A 17,420-nucleotide genomic window follows, 5' to 3' on the forward strand; every position below is an offset into this window, starting at 1 on the left:
TTATCTTTTTATAAACACATCAGTCAGGATGCACAAATTGTCCTCTGATCTCTACAGATATGCTATGTCATGAGCATGCATGCACATAAAATTTTTAAAACTGTAACAAAACATGCTATATCAGAGAGGTAGATTAATCAGAGAAGTACATTTATCAGACACACACACACACACACACACACACACAATGTTTTAAAAAGTGAGTACTTGGGACTGGAGAAATGGCTTGGCAGTTCAGAGCACTTGCTTGCTTCCTTATTTATTGTTTTGGCCTAAATTTGAATCCCAACACCCACACTGGGCAGCTCACAAACACATACCAAAAGATCTGACACATTCTTCTGGACACCTCAGATGGACACACACACACACACACAAATCATTTTTTTTTTTTTTTGGTTTTTCGAGACAGGGTTTCTCTGTGTAGACCAGGCTGGCCTTGAACTCAGAAATCCGCCTGCCTCTGCCTCCCGAGTGCTGGGATTAAAGGCATGTGCCACCATGCCCGGCACAAATCAATTTTTTAAATGATTGTTCTCTTTTTAAGTAAATTAACACCCTTCCATACTTTGCTTTTCTTTGCAGTGCTCAGAGTAGAACCTAAAGCCTTCTTTGTGCTCAGCAAGTGCTTTGCTAACTGAGCTACCTTTTTCTTTTCGTTTTATTGCTTATTTTATTTGTTTACAGTTCAAATGTTATCCCCTTCTCTGTTTCCCCTCAGGAAACCCCCTCTCCCATCCTCCCTCCCCTGCTTCTATGAGAGTGGTCCCCTATCCACCCACCCACTCCTACCTCCTCGCCCCTGCATTCCTCTACACTGGGGCATGGAGCCTTTGTGGGACCAAAGGGTCTCTTTTCCCACTGATGTCCAACAAGGCCATCCTCTGCTATATATGCAGCTGGAACCATGGGTCCCTCTGTGTGTATTTTCTGGTTGGTGGTTTAGTCCCTGAAAGCTCTGGGAGATCTGGTTAGTTCATATTGTTGTTCCTCCTATGGGCTACCCTTTCCAACCCACCCGTTCCTTTAAGCCTAGCTATGTTGAAGTAGGATAAGAAATTCAAGTCTCCTTTAATTAAATATGCTTCTAGCAAAGAGCAAGAGGATAAAGAAAGAGCAGGGGTATGGGTGTCAAGGGAACAAGTCAGGGTGTTGGCCAGAGGCCAGGACGAGCCTCTGGTCGGCCTGCCTGTTCCTAAAAGGTGGTGATACTCCACCGGGCAGCCCCAGAGCTTCATGGTTTCAGAAGAGAGGCCGGGAGGGTGCAGGGTGTGCATATTCCATTTGAGGGGAACTGACAGAAGCCAATTTTGTCTGACAGGAATGGATATTTGAAGGAAAAAGGCCCCCAGTCTTGTTTGGGCCAAGTTTCACGTTTGGGCCAGGCGCTTAGTGGAAGCTTAATTAGTTTCAGTGGACCAACCGCAAATGGGGCAGCTTGCTTTGCACATGGTCAACTTGTACAGCTAGGAATGAGGAGTTTTATAGCTTCTTTTTCAGCACCACCTCATTAATCCTCCCAGTGCAGAGGGAGGCTGAAGACACAGTCATCTTCGTTTTAAAGAAGAGTCCCAAAGAGGTGAAATGACTTGAACCCCATCACGGAGCAAGTTAGCCACTATGCTGAAAATAGAGCCAAGCTGTGATTCTGGGGTGAACTGCCCAAGTTAGTCTACAAGTCATCCCTGCTTTGTAGCAAGCTCCCTCTTGCAAGGGACCAGTATCACTTTACTCTTTAGGCTGACTCTCTGCTTAAGGACATTGTAGAGAAGCATGATGGTATATATATATATATATATATATATATATATATATATATATATATATATATATGCCAGCATTAAAGAGGCTAAAGAATATATATATATATATATATATATATATATATTCCCAGCATTAAGGAGACTAAGGCAGGAAGGTCAAGAATTTCAGGCTATCCTGGGCTATGTAGAGAGAGGGAGATCTTGTTTCATAATAGGCAATACTGGGGTATAGAGCAATGATTCTCAACCTGTGGGTCACCACCCCTTTGGGTATTGAATCACCCTTTCACAAGGCTCTCCTGAGACCATCGGACAACACAGCTATTTACATTACTATTCATAACAGCAGCAAAATTATATTAAGATTAAGAATTAGCAATGAAAATAACTTTATGGTACAGAGGTCAACACAACACGAGGAACTGTATTAAAGAGTTGCCACATTAGGAAGGTTGAAAACCACTGGTCTAGAGTGGAGAGAGAGGCTTGCTTTGTCTTAGCATCTCTTCCTGGCTCATCCCTCTAGCCCCTGTACCTGTGAGGTTCTTGATCTCTACTTGGGTCTAGGTTTTCAGAAACAGGTCAGTACTAGACTGCCTCATTTTGGGGTCTTTGCCACTGGCTCACCTTGTTCATCAGTTAGAAACAGAGCAGATACATCATTCCTGTCAAAGCATGTCTAGAAGTGGAGAGGAAAGAAGGTGGATGTCAAGTAGTTAGGTAAGAAAATGTGACTGGAGTTATGTGACACATTTGGGGTGTATTTGAAATGCTCAGTATTCTTTCAAAGTATGCAAAGTAACTGAAATGAAACAAAAGGAAGGAAAAAAAGAACAAAATCTGTTAACTTTTATGTTTTTCTCCATGATTTTACTGTTGTCATTTTTAGTATTTGAGGAGTGAGTTTTTAGTGGTGGCAGAGTTTCCCATAGCCTAAGCTGGTGAGCTCCTGCCTCCACATTCTGAGACTAGGATTATAGATATGAGCCACACCCAGCTTTTTTTTTTTTCTTTTTTTTTTTTATTTTTTTGGTTTTTCGAGACAGGGTTTCTCTGTATAGTCCTCCAGCTTTTTTTATATCAGGTTTCTTTTGGCATCATATCTTTATTTAAAAAATAGTTAATATGTCATACAAATGATATTTTCCTTCCAAACCTTTTGAGACAATCTCATGTGTTAGGAATATGAGCCACACTATAGTGCTTGGATATATCAACCAGCATACTGTCACATACATACCCTTGGAGACTCAGAACCTAGGTTGAGGATCATAAGTGTCCCTATAATGGGTAGATGGGGCAGGGTAAGGGACTATACCCTTATAGTAATGGGCAGATGGAAACTCACATGCATCTTTTGAATGTGGCTTTGGAGGACAGCACTACTGAATTCATGAAAGAGCATGAACATAAGCTTACAACACCCCTGGCTCTGTGAAAGGCAACTGGCCCAAGCACAGGCTGGTAGAGAGAGGTCAGGGGCACATTGGTTCTCAGCATTCTGCACTTCACACTCTGGTTATCCAAACCAGTTGCTGTCTGCCTGGACCCAGAGCATTAATTACATGCCATTTTCTGAAGAGTGTGACTGCAGTCGTGACTCCTTATCCATGGGAAATGCTTCAAAATGTGGGGCCAGGCTGAGTACTGTGGCATAGCAGTTGAAAGCATGGATTGGTTAGAAAAATAGACTAACTTGGTGCCATATGCAGGACCTTGAGATAGTGATTAAACCTCTCTCTCTCTCTCTCTCTCTCTCTCTCTCTCTCTTTCTCTCAGTATAGAATGCAGTTTATTTAGGGCATGGGGAAGGGAGTTAAGAGAGTAGTAGAGGGAGAGAAAGGCAGAGTGAGGGAGAGAGTAAAGAAGTGGAGGCTGGCTATGACCACGTGTTGGGGGGAGGGAATGGGGAGGAAGGGGGAGCAAGGGAGCAAGAGCATGACTAAACCTTTCTAGGATTCAACTTTCTTTGCTGAAACATGGCGATAGATGATTATCACCTTCCTCATCAGAATGTTGTGAAGATTAAAAGAAATCATGCAGCTGGGAGGTGGTGGCGCACGCCTTTAGTCCCAGCACTTGGGAGGCAGAGGCAGGTGGATCTCTGAGTTCGAGGCCAGCCTGGTCTACGGAGTGAGTTCCAGGACAGCCAGGGCTACACAGAGAAACCCTGTCTCGAAAAACCAAAACCAAACCAACCAACCAACCAAACAAATAAACAAACCCCCCCCCCAAAACAAAAAGAAACAAAAACCAAACCCCAAAAAACACTTAGGTGTGTGCCTAGCTAGCATATGACAAATGTTCATACACATTGTTTTTGTTTTTTTTCAATTTAAGGGGAGGGATAATTTTTGTTACGTGCATGTGTGTGTGTGTGTGTGTGTACATGTGGGGCATGTCTTCACAAGGGTCTTGGTACATGGGTATGTGGGTGCCTGTGGTAGTCACTGGCAGTACCAATGTCAGTGAAACAAGCAGTCTGTCCCTGTGAGAAGGCATACCCTCACCATTCCCACCTAATTGTGTCTTGCAGCAGGATGGGGCTTTCCACCCGAGAGATCCTTATAGACCCAGAGCAGAGCCCTCAAAACTCACTTCCTCCTGCTTCAAGGGAGGATGTCCTTCCTTCTTGTTCCACATGCTCACCCACAGTCTGGCTTTCAGGCTGCAGGCTGAGGAAGGGGATAGTTATTTTCCCATCTTCTTGGCCGCTGGGAGATATTTGATCCTAAGTTTCAAAAGTATGTCCCTTCCCAATGCTGGCAATTGATTCTCTCTTATCCCTTTGGCAGCAAAAATTCTGGCTGAGGCAGGTCTTTTCAATCCATAGCTGATGAAATTGCCTATTATCCACAATGTCTTGACAACAGCTTGAAAAAAATGTGACTGTGCCAGCCCCACCAGCACTCTGGGCTTATGCCAACAGTCTGAAACCATTTTCACTTAATTGGCTGAAGTCAGAAAGGCAAGGGTCAGGCTCTGGAGGAGTTGCCTTGGGTGATTGGAAAATATCAACTCTAGGTTCCAGCCAGAGATAGCTAGGAAGATGGAAGATGCAAGTGGGAATAGGGCACCATGTTCCTGCAGGGTCCTTGGGTCCACAGAAAAGTGAGACCAATAGTCATCTCAGGAGAGTTTCAGAAGCTTAGGGAACTACTGGGTGAAACTGAGCTGAATTGATGGGACACAGGGCTCCAACCAGTGTTGGATTTTCAGACAGGATTGGCTATACATTCCCAATTCAACATTTAAACTAGGCTAGCCTCAAGTTTGGGGTTCCAGCTTCCAGAGTGCTGGGATTCCAAGCATGGGCCACCAGGCCTGGTTTCCAGCTCCTCTCCTCCTTTCTCCTCCCCTCCCCTCCCTTCCCTTCCCCTCCCCTCCCTTCCCCTCTCCTCCCCTCCCTTCCCTTCCCCTCCCCTCCCCTTCCCTTCTTTCTCTTTTTGTGAGACAAGGCCTTATGTGTTCCAAGCCTAGTACACACCTACTTTGTCAGGAGGACCCTGAACTGATTCTTCTATCTCCATCTCTCAAGTACTGAGTTGAGATTACAGGCAGGCAACCACCACATCCAGTTTTCTAAAAAGTTTTTTATTTCTCTGCATGTCTCCCCACCCCCCACACCGTGTGTGTGTGTGTTCACATGCATGCTCCCACCCCCATGCCCCCACACCCACCTCCATGAATCCACACCTCCACACCAAAGCGCTCCCATGCCCCCTGTGCCCCCATACTCCCTGCTCTCTGTGCCTACGCATGCACATGCAGTAGTGTCCACAGAGGCAAGAAGTGGGTGTCAGATTCCTTGGATCTGTAGTTGCAGGTGGTCGTGAACCACCTGACATGAGTGCTTGCAACTGAACTCAGGTCCTTTGGAAAGGCAGTATTGTGCTCTTAACTGCTGAGCCATCTCTCCAACTCCTTATACCCAGTTTTTACGCAGTGCTGGTGATTCATCAAACTTGGGCCTTTGTGCATACTAACAAGTACTCTACAAACTGAGCCACAACTCCAGCCTTCCCCTCTTTTAATAGGATGCCATGCCTCACTGCACTACCCTGGATTACTGATTCACAGCAGAGTGTGCTCTTCTTACATTGTATAGAAGACTGAAGGGGAGCTGGAGAGATGGCTCAGTGGTTAAGAGGCACCGACTGCTCTTGCAAAGGTCCTGAGTTCAAATCCCAGCAACCACATGGTGGCTCACAACCATCCGTAATGAGATCTGATGCCCTCTTCTGGTGCATCTGAAGACAGCTACAGTGTACTTAGATATAATAATAACTCTTAAAAAAAAAAAAAAAGAAGACTGAAGGGGTTCTTTCATGATACTCATCTAATTTGACCATTCATACAACAGATCTTGTGAAGACTTACTTTGTGTCAGACTATGTGTGCAAATACCCAAATAAAGAGCCATCAGATCCTAGCAGTGTAATTGGTACAGAGCTGTGTGTGTGTGTTGTGGGGAGGGGTTTCAAACTATGAATTGTCCATTGGGCCATTTTGAGTGTCAACTAGCTTCACTTTATATGAGCATTCCAGTAACCTCAAACCTTGGTTATGGGGTAGTATCTCTAAGAGGCAGCATCTAAAAGAATTCTGCTTTCAGGGTCCATAATTTCACCCACTGGGGAACCTGCATAGTGGCCCAAGATGACTTTGTAGCCTCTGGCTCTTTTTCTCTAAGCTTTGCTTCCAAGCCTTTTAGCCAGGACCTTTGCAGACATAATGAAAGTAAATCTTTGTGAAAAAGTGACTTCTCAGGGTCACTGTATATGATGCCAATGAGGCAGTGGAGCTGGATGGAGCTGGAATTCCAAGTTATGTGCCCTTTTAGGGTTCTCATCACTCAGAAGGATTTTCTTGCATGTCATCATGAGTGAGTGTGCAGAGAGATAACTTGCCTGCATTTGCACAAAGGCACCTCAGAGACTGCTGGGAACCTGTGTTTAAATGGAAGAAATGAAGAGAACGGGAGGAAGTAAAGAATTCTTAATGTAAATAGCTCTGAAAAGCTAGAGAGGTTGACCATGTTTGGGATCCTGATGCTTCTATCTTCTAAATCAACCCCACCACCACTGCACAATCTGCCAGAGACTGTTGCAGGGGATTCCCCATCCTAAAACATCAGAAGACTACACTAACAGCTGTTTTAGAACTGGCGCCCTAATTCCCAGACTCTCTGGTGCACTCAGAATGAAGCACCTTGTGCTTTTTGTCTAGCCGCAACCTTTCATTTTTGAGGTCACAGCCGTGGTGGCCAGGTAACCCAGAGGTCCCATAGCCAATAGAAAGTGGTAAACATCTTACCCTATGTGGCAGTTAGGTGTTTTTCAAGAGGAGCAAGGAGGCTCCTCTGTGTGTTGGAGGGTTGTGGGAGAAGTGGGGTCCTTAGCTTTCATCACCCATATGAGCCCATGTACCAGGGGACGAAGGCGCAGGTGGAACAAAGGACTGCTACTAACCAACAATTCAAAGACACAAAGACATCCACAGAAAGGCACTTCAAAGACTTATTGGGAGAGTAAGATGAATAGATTTATTCATTCTTGTTTGAAAAACAAGACATAAATTAGTGTAATATATAATTTATATATTTATGTAATATATATACTATATACAGACATTAGAAAATGTATCCTCTCCATGAGGCTGAGGGAGAGGTGAATGACAGCGATGAAATGACAACAGGCAGGGTCTGAGTGGCGAAGGTGTAGGATCAAGAAGTTGGGAGAAGAGGAAGACCATGCCAACACTCTGAGGGCAGTGGTCGTGGGGGAAAGGGTTCCCCACTGGCTGCATCTCTGGCCCATTAAGCATCTTGGTCCTGTGGGAGGAGAGGCAAGGAAGGGGGGCTGGCTTCTGTAGAAGGACACCCCTCCCCCTTGCTGGGAGACCTTGCCACTCAGGAGGCTTTATTGCGCTAGGATCACCAAGGATAGGCAGGGGCTCTGCACAGTGTACATCTTATAAAACTCACATAAGAACGAGAGGTTTCACACAGGCCTCTCACACAGTGATGAAAGAGAGACCAACGCTGGCTGGGAGGGTGTGGGAAACAAGCAGCTATGGAGAAGTGGACGAGAAGCAATCTATACAGAAGAAACATTGGCTTTCTTTGTTCCCTACGGTGGGATAACTGTAGGGACTCCGTGTCTTCACTCCCAGAAGGGCTGGGGACGAGGGGGTGGTGATGGCAGCAGTGGCAGCAGCGGTGGCAGCAGCGGTGACAGTGGTGGTGGTGGTGGTAGCAGCGGCAATACATGAGTGTCAAGGAGGATGCTAAACAGTGTGAATTCCCTTCCAGATGGTTCCAGAGAGGGAGAGAGGTGCGGGACTGCACCGGGTAAGGCGCTCAGCTTCTTTTCTTAGAGAGACAAATCCACAGGGTCAATACACAGCCAAAAGCATATACTCGGGATTAACATATCACGCTAGCTTCCAGAAGTTTAAGATATAGTCATCAACACCCCCACCCCTCCCCCCGCCCCCCGCCCCCCCCATCCCAATCCATAGCTACATCAAACTCCTAAGGACAGTCTGTCTGCTAGAGATGTTGAGAGAGGAGCCCATGCCTCTGGCAACAGCTCCTGCACAGGGCTGGACTGAGCCAGGCAGGCTCTGATAACTGCGCTGGGTCTTCCCAGAGCAGACATTTTCACCAGGTACCTTACCCAAAACAAGTGAGGTGATCTCAGAGGCTTGCTCCCTAGTGGACTGAGCTGCCCTGCCCCTTCACTGATGGACAGGGCACTTTGGGGATGGCTGGTGTGGAGCTACTGAGCCTGGGGGCAAGGGCTCCCAAGGCTGCCACCCGGTTAAGCCAGCCACTGACAGCCAGACATGGCTGTATTCTGCGCATATCCAACCTGGGCACTGGCCCTTGAGGTGGCTCCTGCCAGGTACAAGGGAGCCCATGGTGGGTGGGCGCATCTGGAATGAGCGCCCTCTCTCCTTGGCTTGGCGCTGTGGCCTACCGCTACTGCCACTGCCCTCTTTTGGGGCAGCAGATGCTAGGAGGAGCTCGAGGTCCTAGCTCCCCCGGTGCCCAACTCAGAGCAGGAGGTGAACTTGATGTCACCTATCAGCCCCAGAGAAGAGATAGATAAAATACAGCTCTGTGGTGGGCGTAATGGCAAGGGACCTTTGCCCTCACAGTGACGCCCAGAGGCCAGGAAGGGGTGAGGACACCCAGGGCGGCAGCTAAGCCTGCAGCCCTTAATAAAGAGCCCAGTCTAGGGAGTTAGCCTTGGAGACTGATAGGCTCTTGGACCCTGACTGGCCCAGCAGAAACACACACTCAACCACGAGATGCAAAGACCACAAAGCTCAAACTTGGGGCCGTGGATGGGGAGGGGACAAGCCTGGGCAAGTGCCCTACTTAATAAGGGTTTTTAAGGAGCGTGTGAATGTGCTCATAACAGTCGATGACGGGGAGCCTGGTGGGTGGTGCCCTGTGGCTGCTGGCAGCGGTGGCGGTGGCAGCGGCGGCTGCTGCTGCTGCTGCTGCTGTTGTTGCTGTTGCTGCTGTTGCAGCTGCTGCTGCTGGTTAAGGTTCCGGGCTGTGGACTCCTCAGCGGCGCGCAGCAGGAAGGTGTAATTCCTCACTACCTCTTCCACTTTGGCCAGCAGCTCCTGGCGCTGGGCCTCAGAGCGCACGATGAACACCAGCCGCACGAAGGTCTCAATGAGGCTGCTCAGCACCTGGAAGCTGCCTGTGATGGCTGCCAGCATATGAGTTGGACTCTTGTCCACATTGGCTACCCGGCGGCAGGAGGCTCGAAGCTCCTTGAACTTGAGAGCTAGCTCAAGCTTGTACTCAGAAATCTGAGAGACGTAGGGCTTGGGAGCACGAGCCTCAGGGCTGGCCACACACTGCCGCAAGACTGTTAGCAGCTCATTGGTGTCCAGACGGGCAGCCAGGAAGCCATCAGGGAGGCCATAGGCATGGGCCCGCAGGGCGTTGATCTTAGCCAGGCTCCCCTCAAAGGTGGATACCCGAAGGTCGATCTCCTGGGTGTGGGGGACCTCGGGGCTGCTGCTGCAAGTGGCAGCATCCAGTACCTGCAGGGTTCTGCTTACCACAGGCACCACCTGCTCATCCAACTTCATGCCAGGCAGAATCTTCATGGGGATTGAATAGGAGAGCTCATCTTTCCCATCGCTGGCATCATCTGCCATGTCGCACTTGCGGTAGTAGAAGCAGTAGCGGATGGAACAGCACTTGCTACTTTCGCTGTCTTCATCCAGATCAGCTGGCCTCCTGTATACCTCCTCTGGCAGTGAAAACACAGCCATTTGCCTGGGGCCTTTGCTCTCAGGGGCCACTTGGACGTAGGAGGGCTCTCCTAGAGTTGGTGACTCTGCACACTTGCCTTTTGGACCCAAGCCTAGTGGGAAGCCTGACTCTATCTCCTTGACCTCTCTAGGCAACATTCCCAGGGGCGGGTGTGGGTAGACATCTGAGGTCAGCGAGACCGTGTCACCCTGGTCCAGCTCACTGATACTGTAGCGGCGCATCAGTTTCCTGTAGTTGGGATCTCCCAAACACTCACCCCCTGAGGCACACGTGGTCAGGCACGAAACCCCACTTTCAGGGTCTGACCGGCACTCACGGGACTCCAGACTGGTGGAGCGGATGCGCTGGACATTGATGGGACTATTAAGGCTCAAGCCTGCGCCAGCCTCCGGCTGCCTCTGGGTAGGGGGGACCCTCTCCCTCTCCCGGAGGCCAGGCGCTGGGGTCTGGGCAGCCTGTGGCCGTCCCCCTCGGCAGATACGCTTGCAGTCACAGCTGCGTCTCTGTTCGCGAGACATGCCAGGTCCCTGCTGCACAGGGCTACTGCGTAGCTGGCAGCTGCAGCGGCCAGGTGCTGGAGGTTGCAGGTACTCTGTGCCTGGAAGTTCCCCCTGGCTTGGTGGCTTTAGAAGTTCCTCAAGGAACTCCAGTTCATACTGCTTTACCTTCTGCAGCTGAGCTTGTCGCTCATCTGTCTCTTTCTTCTGGCGGGTAGGGAAGGTGGCAGAAAATAAGTTGCGTAGTCTGAAAGGCCCTCGGGATGACTTGGGCTTTGTGGGGCCTTCAGAGGCTGAGTGGGCTCCATCCAGGGTTGTTTCAAGCTTTCTAGAGGGCATGGTGCTAACCTGCCGGCTGGTGGCCAGAGGCCTCAGGGGGCTCTGGCTTCTAGGTTGGCAGCTGGGGCTCTGGCCTCTGGATTGGCTGCTGGGGCTTGGCCCACGGGGCTGGCAGCTAGGGCTGTGGCTTCGGGGCTGGCAGCTTGGGCTCTGCAGAGCCATGGGATAGCCAGCTCGGGGAACCAAGCTGGTCTCTTCAAGCTTGCTGCTTTTGGATAAGCTCTCCAGCTGCCCTTTGTCCCCCTGGCCAGAAACTATACTCTGCTTGTTTGGGGGAGGTTTAGCACCCTCTGGCCCACCCTTGCCTGCCACCTCCCCAGTAGCTTGCTTTCCCATGGAGTCTCGACTCACTCTGGATAGATAGCTCTTAGGAGGGAAGCTTTGAACAGGAAACCTGTCCTCTGGTGGGGAAAGGTGGAGGTTGTCAGCCCTGCTGCCCGTGGATGCTCTGGGGCTGGCAGAGACCTCAGGGCCCAGCTGCTGCTGAGAATTCCGTGTGGTCTCTGGAGCACCCGGGCTCATTTTAAACTTCAGATTCTTGCTGGCACTGCTGCTCATCACGCTCACTTCTGGCCTGCTCATGGTGACCTCAGGCCTCCCCATGCTAGCCTCTAGCCTTCTCTCCCCCCTGTTGGACGGTGTTGCCAAGGCTGTGCCAGGAGTGGCTAGACTCTTACTGTGTACCACCTGCTGTAGGGCAGCTGAGATTATGGCTGGGGTCACGTTGCCTTTTGGGTCCAGGATAAGCTTAGGGCTCAGCCTGACTTCCTTGGGCAGGTTTTCCCTAAGCTCTGAGACCTGCTCTTCACTGAGGGATGGTGTGGTTGACCTCAGTGACATCTCTAGGCCGGCCCTACTGTGGCCTGGCCCTCTGTCCTCAGGAACTGGAGGAAGCAGGCTTAGATTCTTCTGCTCGCTAAGCTGTGGGGACAGCGCTGGGTGTACTGCCAAGGAGTATGGCCTCTCTCCCTGTACCTGGACTTCTGACTGAGGTATCTTTCTCCGAGCGCCAGTCGGGGCAGGACTCTGGCCAGTGACAGCTGACTGGGGGGATGGGTTGGGATCTGGGGGCCCGAGCGCATAAGGGGCGGTGAGGACAGCCTGAGCGGCACAGCTCTGGATCCTGAAAGGCAGGTCCTTTCGGGCCAGGAGGCTGTCCTTGTTGAGGTGCTGGGCCAGGAAGTAGGTGGTATTTTGGTGCTGCTTCATGGCCGACATCATCTCTGACATATCTGTGAGCTCTGAAGAGTTGGTTTCATGGCCCGAGTCCAGCGATGACTCAGGAGTGATTGTGGCCAGCACAATCAGACCTGGAAGAACAAGGATGGGGCTTGTTATGACCTCGAAGTCTTTTCCAAACGGATCTAGAGTGTTCCTGGAGAAATGTTTAGGTATAGCAGCAGTATTTCAAGCTGGACGAAACCAGTCAAGCCTGAGAAGAAAAGCCTGAGAAGACTCAATGTCTGAGGAGGAGGAGAAGCCAAGAAGAGCACACAAAGAGGAACAAGATGTGAGAAGGGGGTGTGAAAGGTTGGAGTCCAAAAAAGGAATGCCAAGAAAGAAGATCTGGGCGGTTTGGTGGGAAGTTAACATGTAAAACAACATGCCAATCAACCCCATTTTTAGATTCCACGGCTAGGAAATTTCTGTTAATTGTCCTGAAGAGAGCTGGCAAAAAAAAAGAGGTGCTGTTTAGCTCCTCTTCATCTGGCCAGGCCTGTCTACAGTCCTTGCAGCTGAGGCTCTTCAGCTGTGCCTCTCCTCTGGCAGCCACCCGGGCCTTGGACCTGAAAACAATCAGTTTTGGAGCACCGGATGATGAGAGAGGACAGATGCCAGCCTGGGTTGGGGACAAACATGCAGCGGTTGCCCAGTGATAAGGCATCCCTTATGTACAGCGAAAACAGCCTTCCTTTGATCCCAGACCCTTTTCCTGCTCTGTCTATACTTGACCCTGACTCACATGCTTGCAAATACTCTTTGTGCTTTATTATTGATTTTTGTCATTATTGTTGCTCTCTCTCTCTCTCTTTCTCTCTCTCTCTCTGTGTTTGTGTGTGCATTTCATGGTTCTAATAATTAATAGATAACAGAAAGTTACTGATTACTGAGTTCTCACTGTGTGTGAGGTAATGCTTAAGTATTTTGTTTGAGTGATGTCATTTAATCTTCATGCTGTGTGATGCGATGACTGTTACAAGACCAGTTTTGGATGACAATAGTTACCCACAGAAGAGAGTGTCTTGCTGAGTTGCACTGTGCCTGTGAGTGAAGGACTCTGGTGCCTCTGCCTAAGAGTTTATGTTTGGGGCTGGTGAGATGGCTCAGTGGTTAAGATAGCTGTCTCTTGTGAGACTAGGCCGGGGCCTAGCAAACACAGAAGTGGATGCTCACAGTCAGCTATTGGATGGATCACAGGGCTCCCAATGGAGGAGCTAGAGAAAGTACCTAAGGAGCTAAAGGGATCTGCAACCCTATTGTTGGAACAACATGATGTACTAACCAGAACCCTGGAGCTCTTGTCTCTAGCTGCATATGTATCGAAAGATGGCCTAGTCGGCCATCAATGGAAAGAGAGGCCCATTGGACTTGCAAACTTTATATGCCCCAATATAGGGGAATGCCAGGGCCAAAAAGTGGGAATGGGTGGGTAGGGGAGTTGGGGGGAGGGTATGGGAACTTTTGGGATAGCATTGGAAATGTAATTGAGGAAAATACGTAATAAAAATTATTAAAAAAATAAAAATAAAAAATTAAAATAAAATGGACAAAAATTAATCCCCCCCAAAAAAAGAATACTGACTGCGTCGGGCAGTGGTGGCGCACGCCTTTAATCCTAGCACTTGGGAGGCAGAGGCAGGCGAATTTCTGATTTTGAGGCCAGTCTGGTCTACAGAGTGAGTTCCAGGACAGCCAGGGCTATACAGAGAAACCCTGTCCAAAAAAAAAAACCCCAAAAAAACCCCCCAAAAAACCAACCAACCAAACAAACAAACAAAAAATCCAAAACACTGACTGCTCTTCCAGAGTTCCTGAGTTCAATTCCCAGCAACCACATGGTGGCTCATGACACCTCTAAAGGGATTTGTTGCCCTCTTCTGGCATGCAGGTGTATATCCAGACAGCACTCACACATACATAAATTTAAAAAAATATATTAAAAAGAGTTTATGTTCTCAGATCACATAAAGACCCCAGCCCTGAGTATGGCTCTTGGCTGTCCTCATCAAAGGTCACTTTGGAAGTTAGTTGGCCTTTTGTAGCATACTGATATTCTTTGCCTATTTTCTTTCTTTTTGTTTGTTTATTTATTTATTTATTTATTATTTTAAACGATTTATTTATTTATTTATTTTTATGTATATGAGTATTTATGTAGCTGTACAGATGGTTGTGAGCCTTCATGTGGTTGCTGGGAATTGAATTTAGTTCCTCTGCTTGCTCTGGTGGGCCCTGCTGGCTCAGTCCCTGCTTGTTCCGGCCCAAGAATTTACTTATTATTATAAATAAGTACATTGTAGCTGTCTTCAGACACACCAGAAGAGGGCGTCTGATCTCATTACGGATTGTTGTGAGCCACCATGTGGTTGCTGGGATTTGAACTCAAGACCTTTGGAAGAGCAGTCAGTGCTCTTAACTGCTGAGCCATCTCTCTAGCCCCTCTTTGCCTATTTTCTGTGTCTCTTCTATATTCCTATTTCTTAAACCCGGCCTTGATTTATAGCTGTTATGGCTCCAATCCTTGGATTCCATCTGCAAGAACTGTTCAGAGATATAGGAATAGAATAGAATAGAATCATGAGGAATAGAGCTCTAACTAGAACTGAATCACATCTTTGCTCCATAGCTCCCCCTCCCCCAAGACCTACTGTGAACTATTGCTGCCCATTTATTGCCTTTGATATACCAGTCAGTTAAACAACTGCTTGAAAAGAAGCAATGCCACCTAGTGGACATTCCTGGATCAGAAGAAGAGGGCAAGAGGAAGGAGGAATGGGCTGTTACCTGCAGTCTGTGGGGGTGGTGGGTGGGGTCCATCCTCTGAAGCAGCCAGCGCTTCCAGAGCCTGCAGAGTAGACACGAGAGCATCATCCAGCTCCTGGGCGTGATCTCGTACTGTCCGAGTCTGTACACTGTCAATGAGTGTTACCGGAATCTCATCATACAGGAGCCCACGCAGGTGACGTCCTTGCTCCTGACTTTGGACAGCTCTGCGCTTGGGATCATCTTCATCAGAGCTGTTGTCTCGGAAACCAGGGGGTGGGGCGGCAATGGCAGGCAACAGAGAAGTTGTCTCATCTTCCTCTTCCTCCTCTTCCTCACTTCCTGGTGGTGGGAGGGACATTAAGTCTACCATATTGTCCCGAGAGGAACCAGGCCTCCCACCTTTTCGAGGCCCCATCTGCTCCTGGAGTTTGACTTTGCAAGAGTCACAGTAGAAATTCAGGGCTTCAGCCCCAAGGGTATTGTCCAAAGTATAGGACCTGGCCCTGCTGGCACAAGGCTCATGGTCTAGGCTGGCTGCGTCAAAGTCATCAGGGATCACCTCGTAACCTTGGCCAGAGCTTTTGGATGTGGGGTCAGATTTGGTCCGGGGTCTGGTTTCTTCGAAGAAGATTAGGTTCTCGTTGACATCCGTCCTGCTTTCTTGCTCCTTCCTTTGTTCCCGCATGTGGAGGTAGCAGAAGCTGACAAGCTCAGAGTCGGCAGGCGGGGTCGTGCATCGGCTCGACTTCCTAGGGCTGGTGCCCACGCTGCCCACATAACTACCCTCCTTTTTCCCCAGGTGGCCCCCAGTGACAGGGCGGTGGGCACTGTGCATGTGATCTAAACCCAAAAAGAGAACGCACAGATGAGCCTGCTGTGGAGGACTATAGCAAAGCCCCCTTTGGCATCTCTGGCCCATAGGCACTGTGACTGCGACAGCTACCAAGACAGAGCTTTGCCTGCATGCTAGAGATTAGGGGGAGGGGAGCTGATGGATCATTCCACTGCTGAAACTGAAAGCAGAGTGAATAGAATGTGATGGCCAGGGATGCAAAAGCCTCATCACCTCTGAAAAGGGGAAAAAAAGCACCACAGGGTTTCCCCACAGATATGTCTGGTTTAAGAGTCATTGACCCCACCCACCCCTTTGTGCTATTCGTACTGCCAGTTCTCTGGAGCTCCAATGGTATCTTGGATCTCTTCTAGTCCAAGAAATTGATATGAGAAGTTACTGTGTTTCCTGAGAAGGTGTTAGTAGTTTCCTGAGAAGGCTAGTAACGCAGAGAATGGTGGCTCACACTTAGAAGACTCATGGAGAAGGACTGCAATGTGTTTGAAGCTAGCCTAAACTACACTGTACACTCCAGCCTGGGCTATGTTTGAGTCTGTGTCTCAAAAACAAACAAACAAACAAACAAACAAACAAACAAATGAAAATCAAAATTAAACAGACAAGGCCCCTGGCTAGCACAATTCCTGAGAGTTTGCATTTCAAAAATGCTTATTGCCAGGAGCCCAGCATCCTAAAAGGATAGTTGTCTGCTGGTCACACTTTAGGCATCTGAATTTGTAGTGCGGACAAGACAGATGGTGGATATGCTCTATGGAATGAGCATGGGACATGATTGTTACAATTCTCCAAAGCTCGCTACTGTCCTGTATCCATGCACAGCTACTACAGGTGAGAAAATGCTCTTATCAACAGCTCTTGAGAGTAGATATGCACTTCTAAGCCCTGTCCACAGCAATTTATCTCCAAGTGGCTTCTCTGGCTGTTTTGGGAGCTCATCTCACATTATCTCTGAGACTATACTCAGACATTGCCAGTTTAATCTATTAGCAGACAGACAAAAAAGCCAGCAGAAAGCTGAGCATAGGGGCCCATGCCTGTAATCCCAGTTCTGGTGAAGTGTAGACAGAATGATCAAGGTAGTTCTCAGCTATAAAGTGAGTTTGAAGCCAGCCTGGGATTCAAGTGACCCTGTCTCAAACAAACACAATAAACAAAATACCAACAAAACCAGCCATGATAAATTCCATATAATCCCATTCTATTTTCACAAACCAGTTTTTGCAAACTACTATCAGTATGTGGGCAGGTATCAGTATACCCATGTAACAAAGGAAGAAACAGACATAAATGGTTATATGATTTCCTTAAGGTCATATGGGCTGTACCTGGGATTAAGTCTAGGTTGGAGAAACTACAGAATTCTTTTTTTTTTTTTTTTTTTTTTTTTTTTGTTCTTTTCGAGACAGGGTTATTCTGTGTAGCCCTGGCTGTCCTGGAACTCACTTTGTAGACCAGGCTGGCCTCAAACTCAGAGATCCTCCTGCCTCTGCCTCCCAAGTGCTGGGATTAAAGGTGTGTGCCACCAACCGCCCGGCGAAACTACAGAATTCTTACAGTGAATCATCACGATGGCCAAGATGTTGGAAAACAAGACTTTAAATGCTTTGAAACTCCAGTTTGACAAGGCCAGATCAATGTGTCCGTGTTGCTTTTCCCTAGAACTTACAGCTAGGACA

At 48.5% G+C, this 17,420-nt stretch overlaps 1 protein-coding gene across 4 annotated transcripts in view; it reads right to left on the minus strand.

Annotated features, from left to right (window-relative positions):
- Positions 1-8,319: 8,319 nt before the first annotated feature.
- Frmpd3 (FERM and PDZ domain containing 3) overlaps positions 8,320-17,420 on the minus strand; it is a 92,730-nt gene continuing 83,629 nt past the window's right edge. For all 4 annotated transcript variants that reach the window (XM_085838004.1, XM_021154008.2, XM_085838002.1 and 1 more), the window contains 2 exons: positions 14,910-15,731; positions 8,320-12,214 (listed from right to left, as the gene is read on the minus strand). In XM_085838004.1, the coding sequence (XP_085694130.1) occupies positions 9,147-12,214; positions 14,910-15,731 (3,890 nt within the window). In that variant the 3' untranslated portion in view covers positions 8,320-9,146. The remainder of the gene's footprint in view (positions 12,215-14,909; positions 15,732-17,420) is intronic.

This window comes from Mus caroli, unplaced genomic scaffold (assembly GCF_978045245.1).
Source record: "Mus caroli unplaced genomic scaffold, Mus_caroli_1 scaffold_5, whole genome shotgun sequence".
Lineage (NCBI taxonomy): Eukaryota > Metazoa > Chordata > Mammalia > Rodentia > Muridae > Mus > Mus caroli.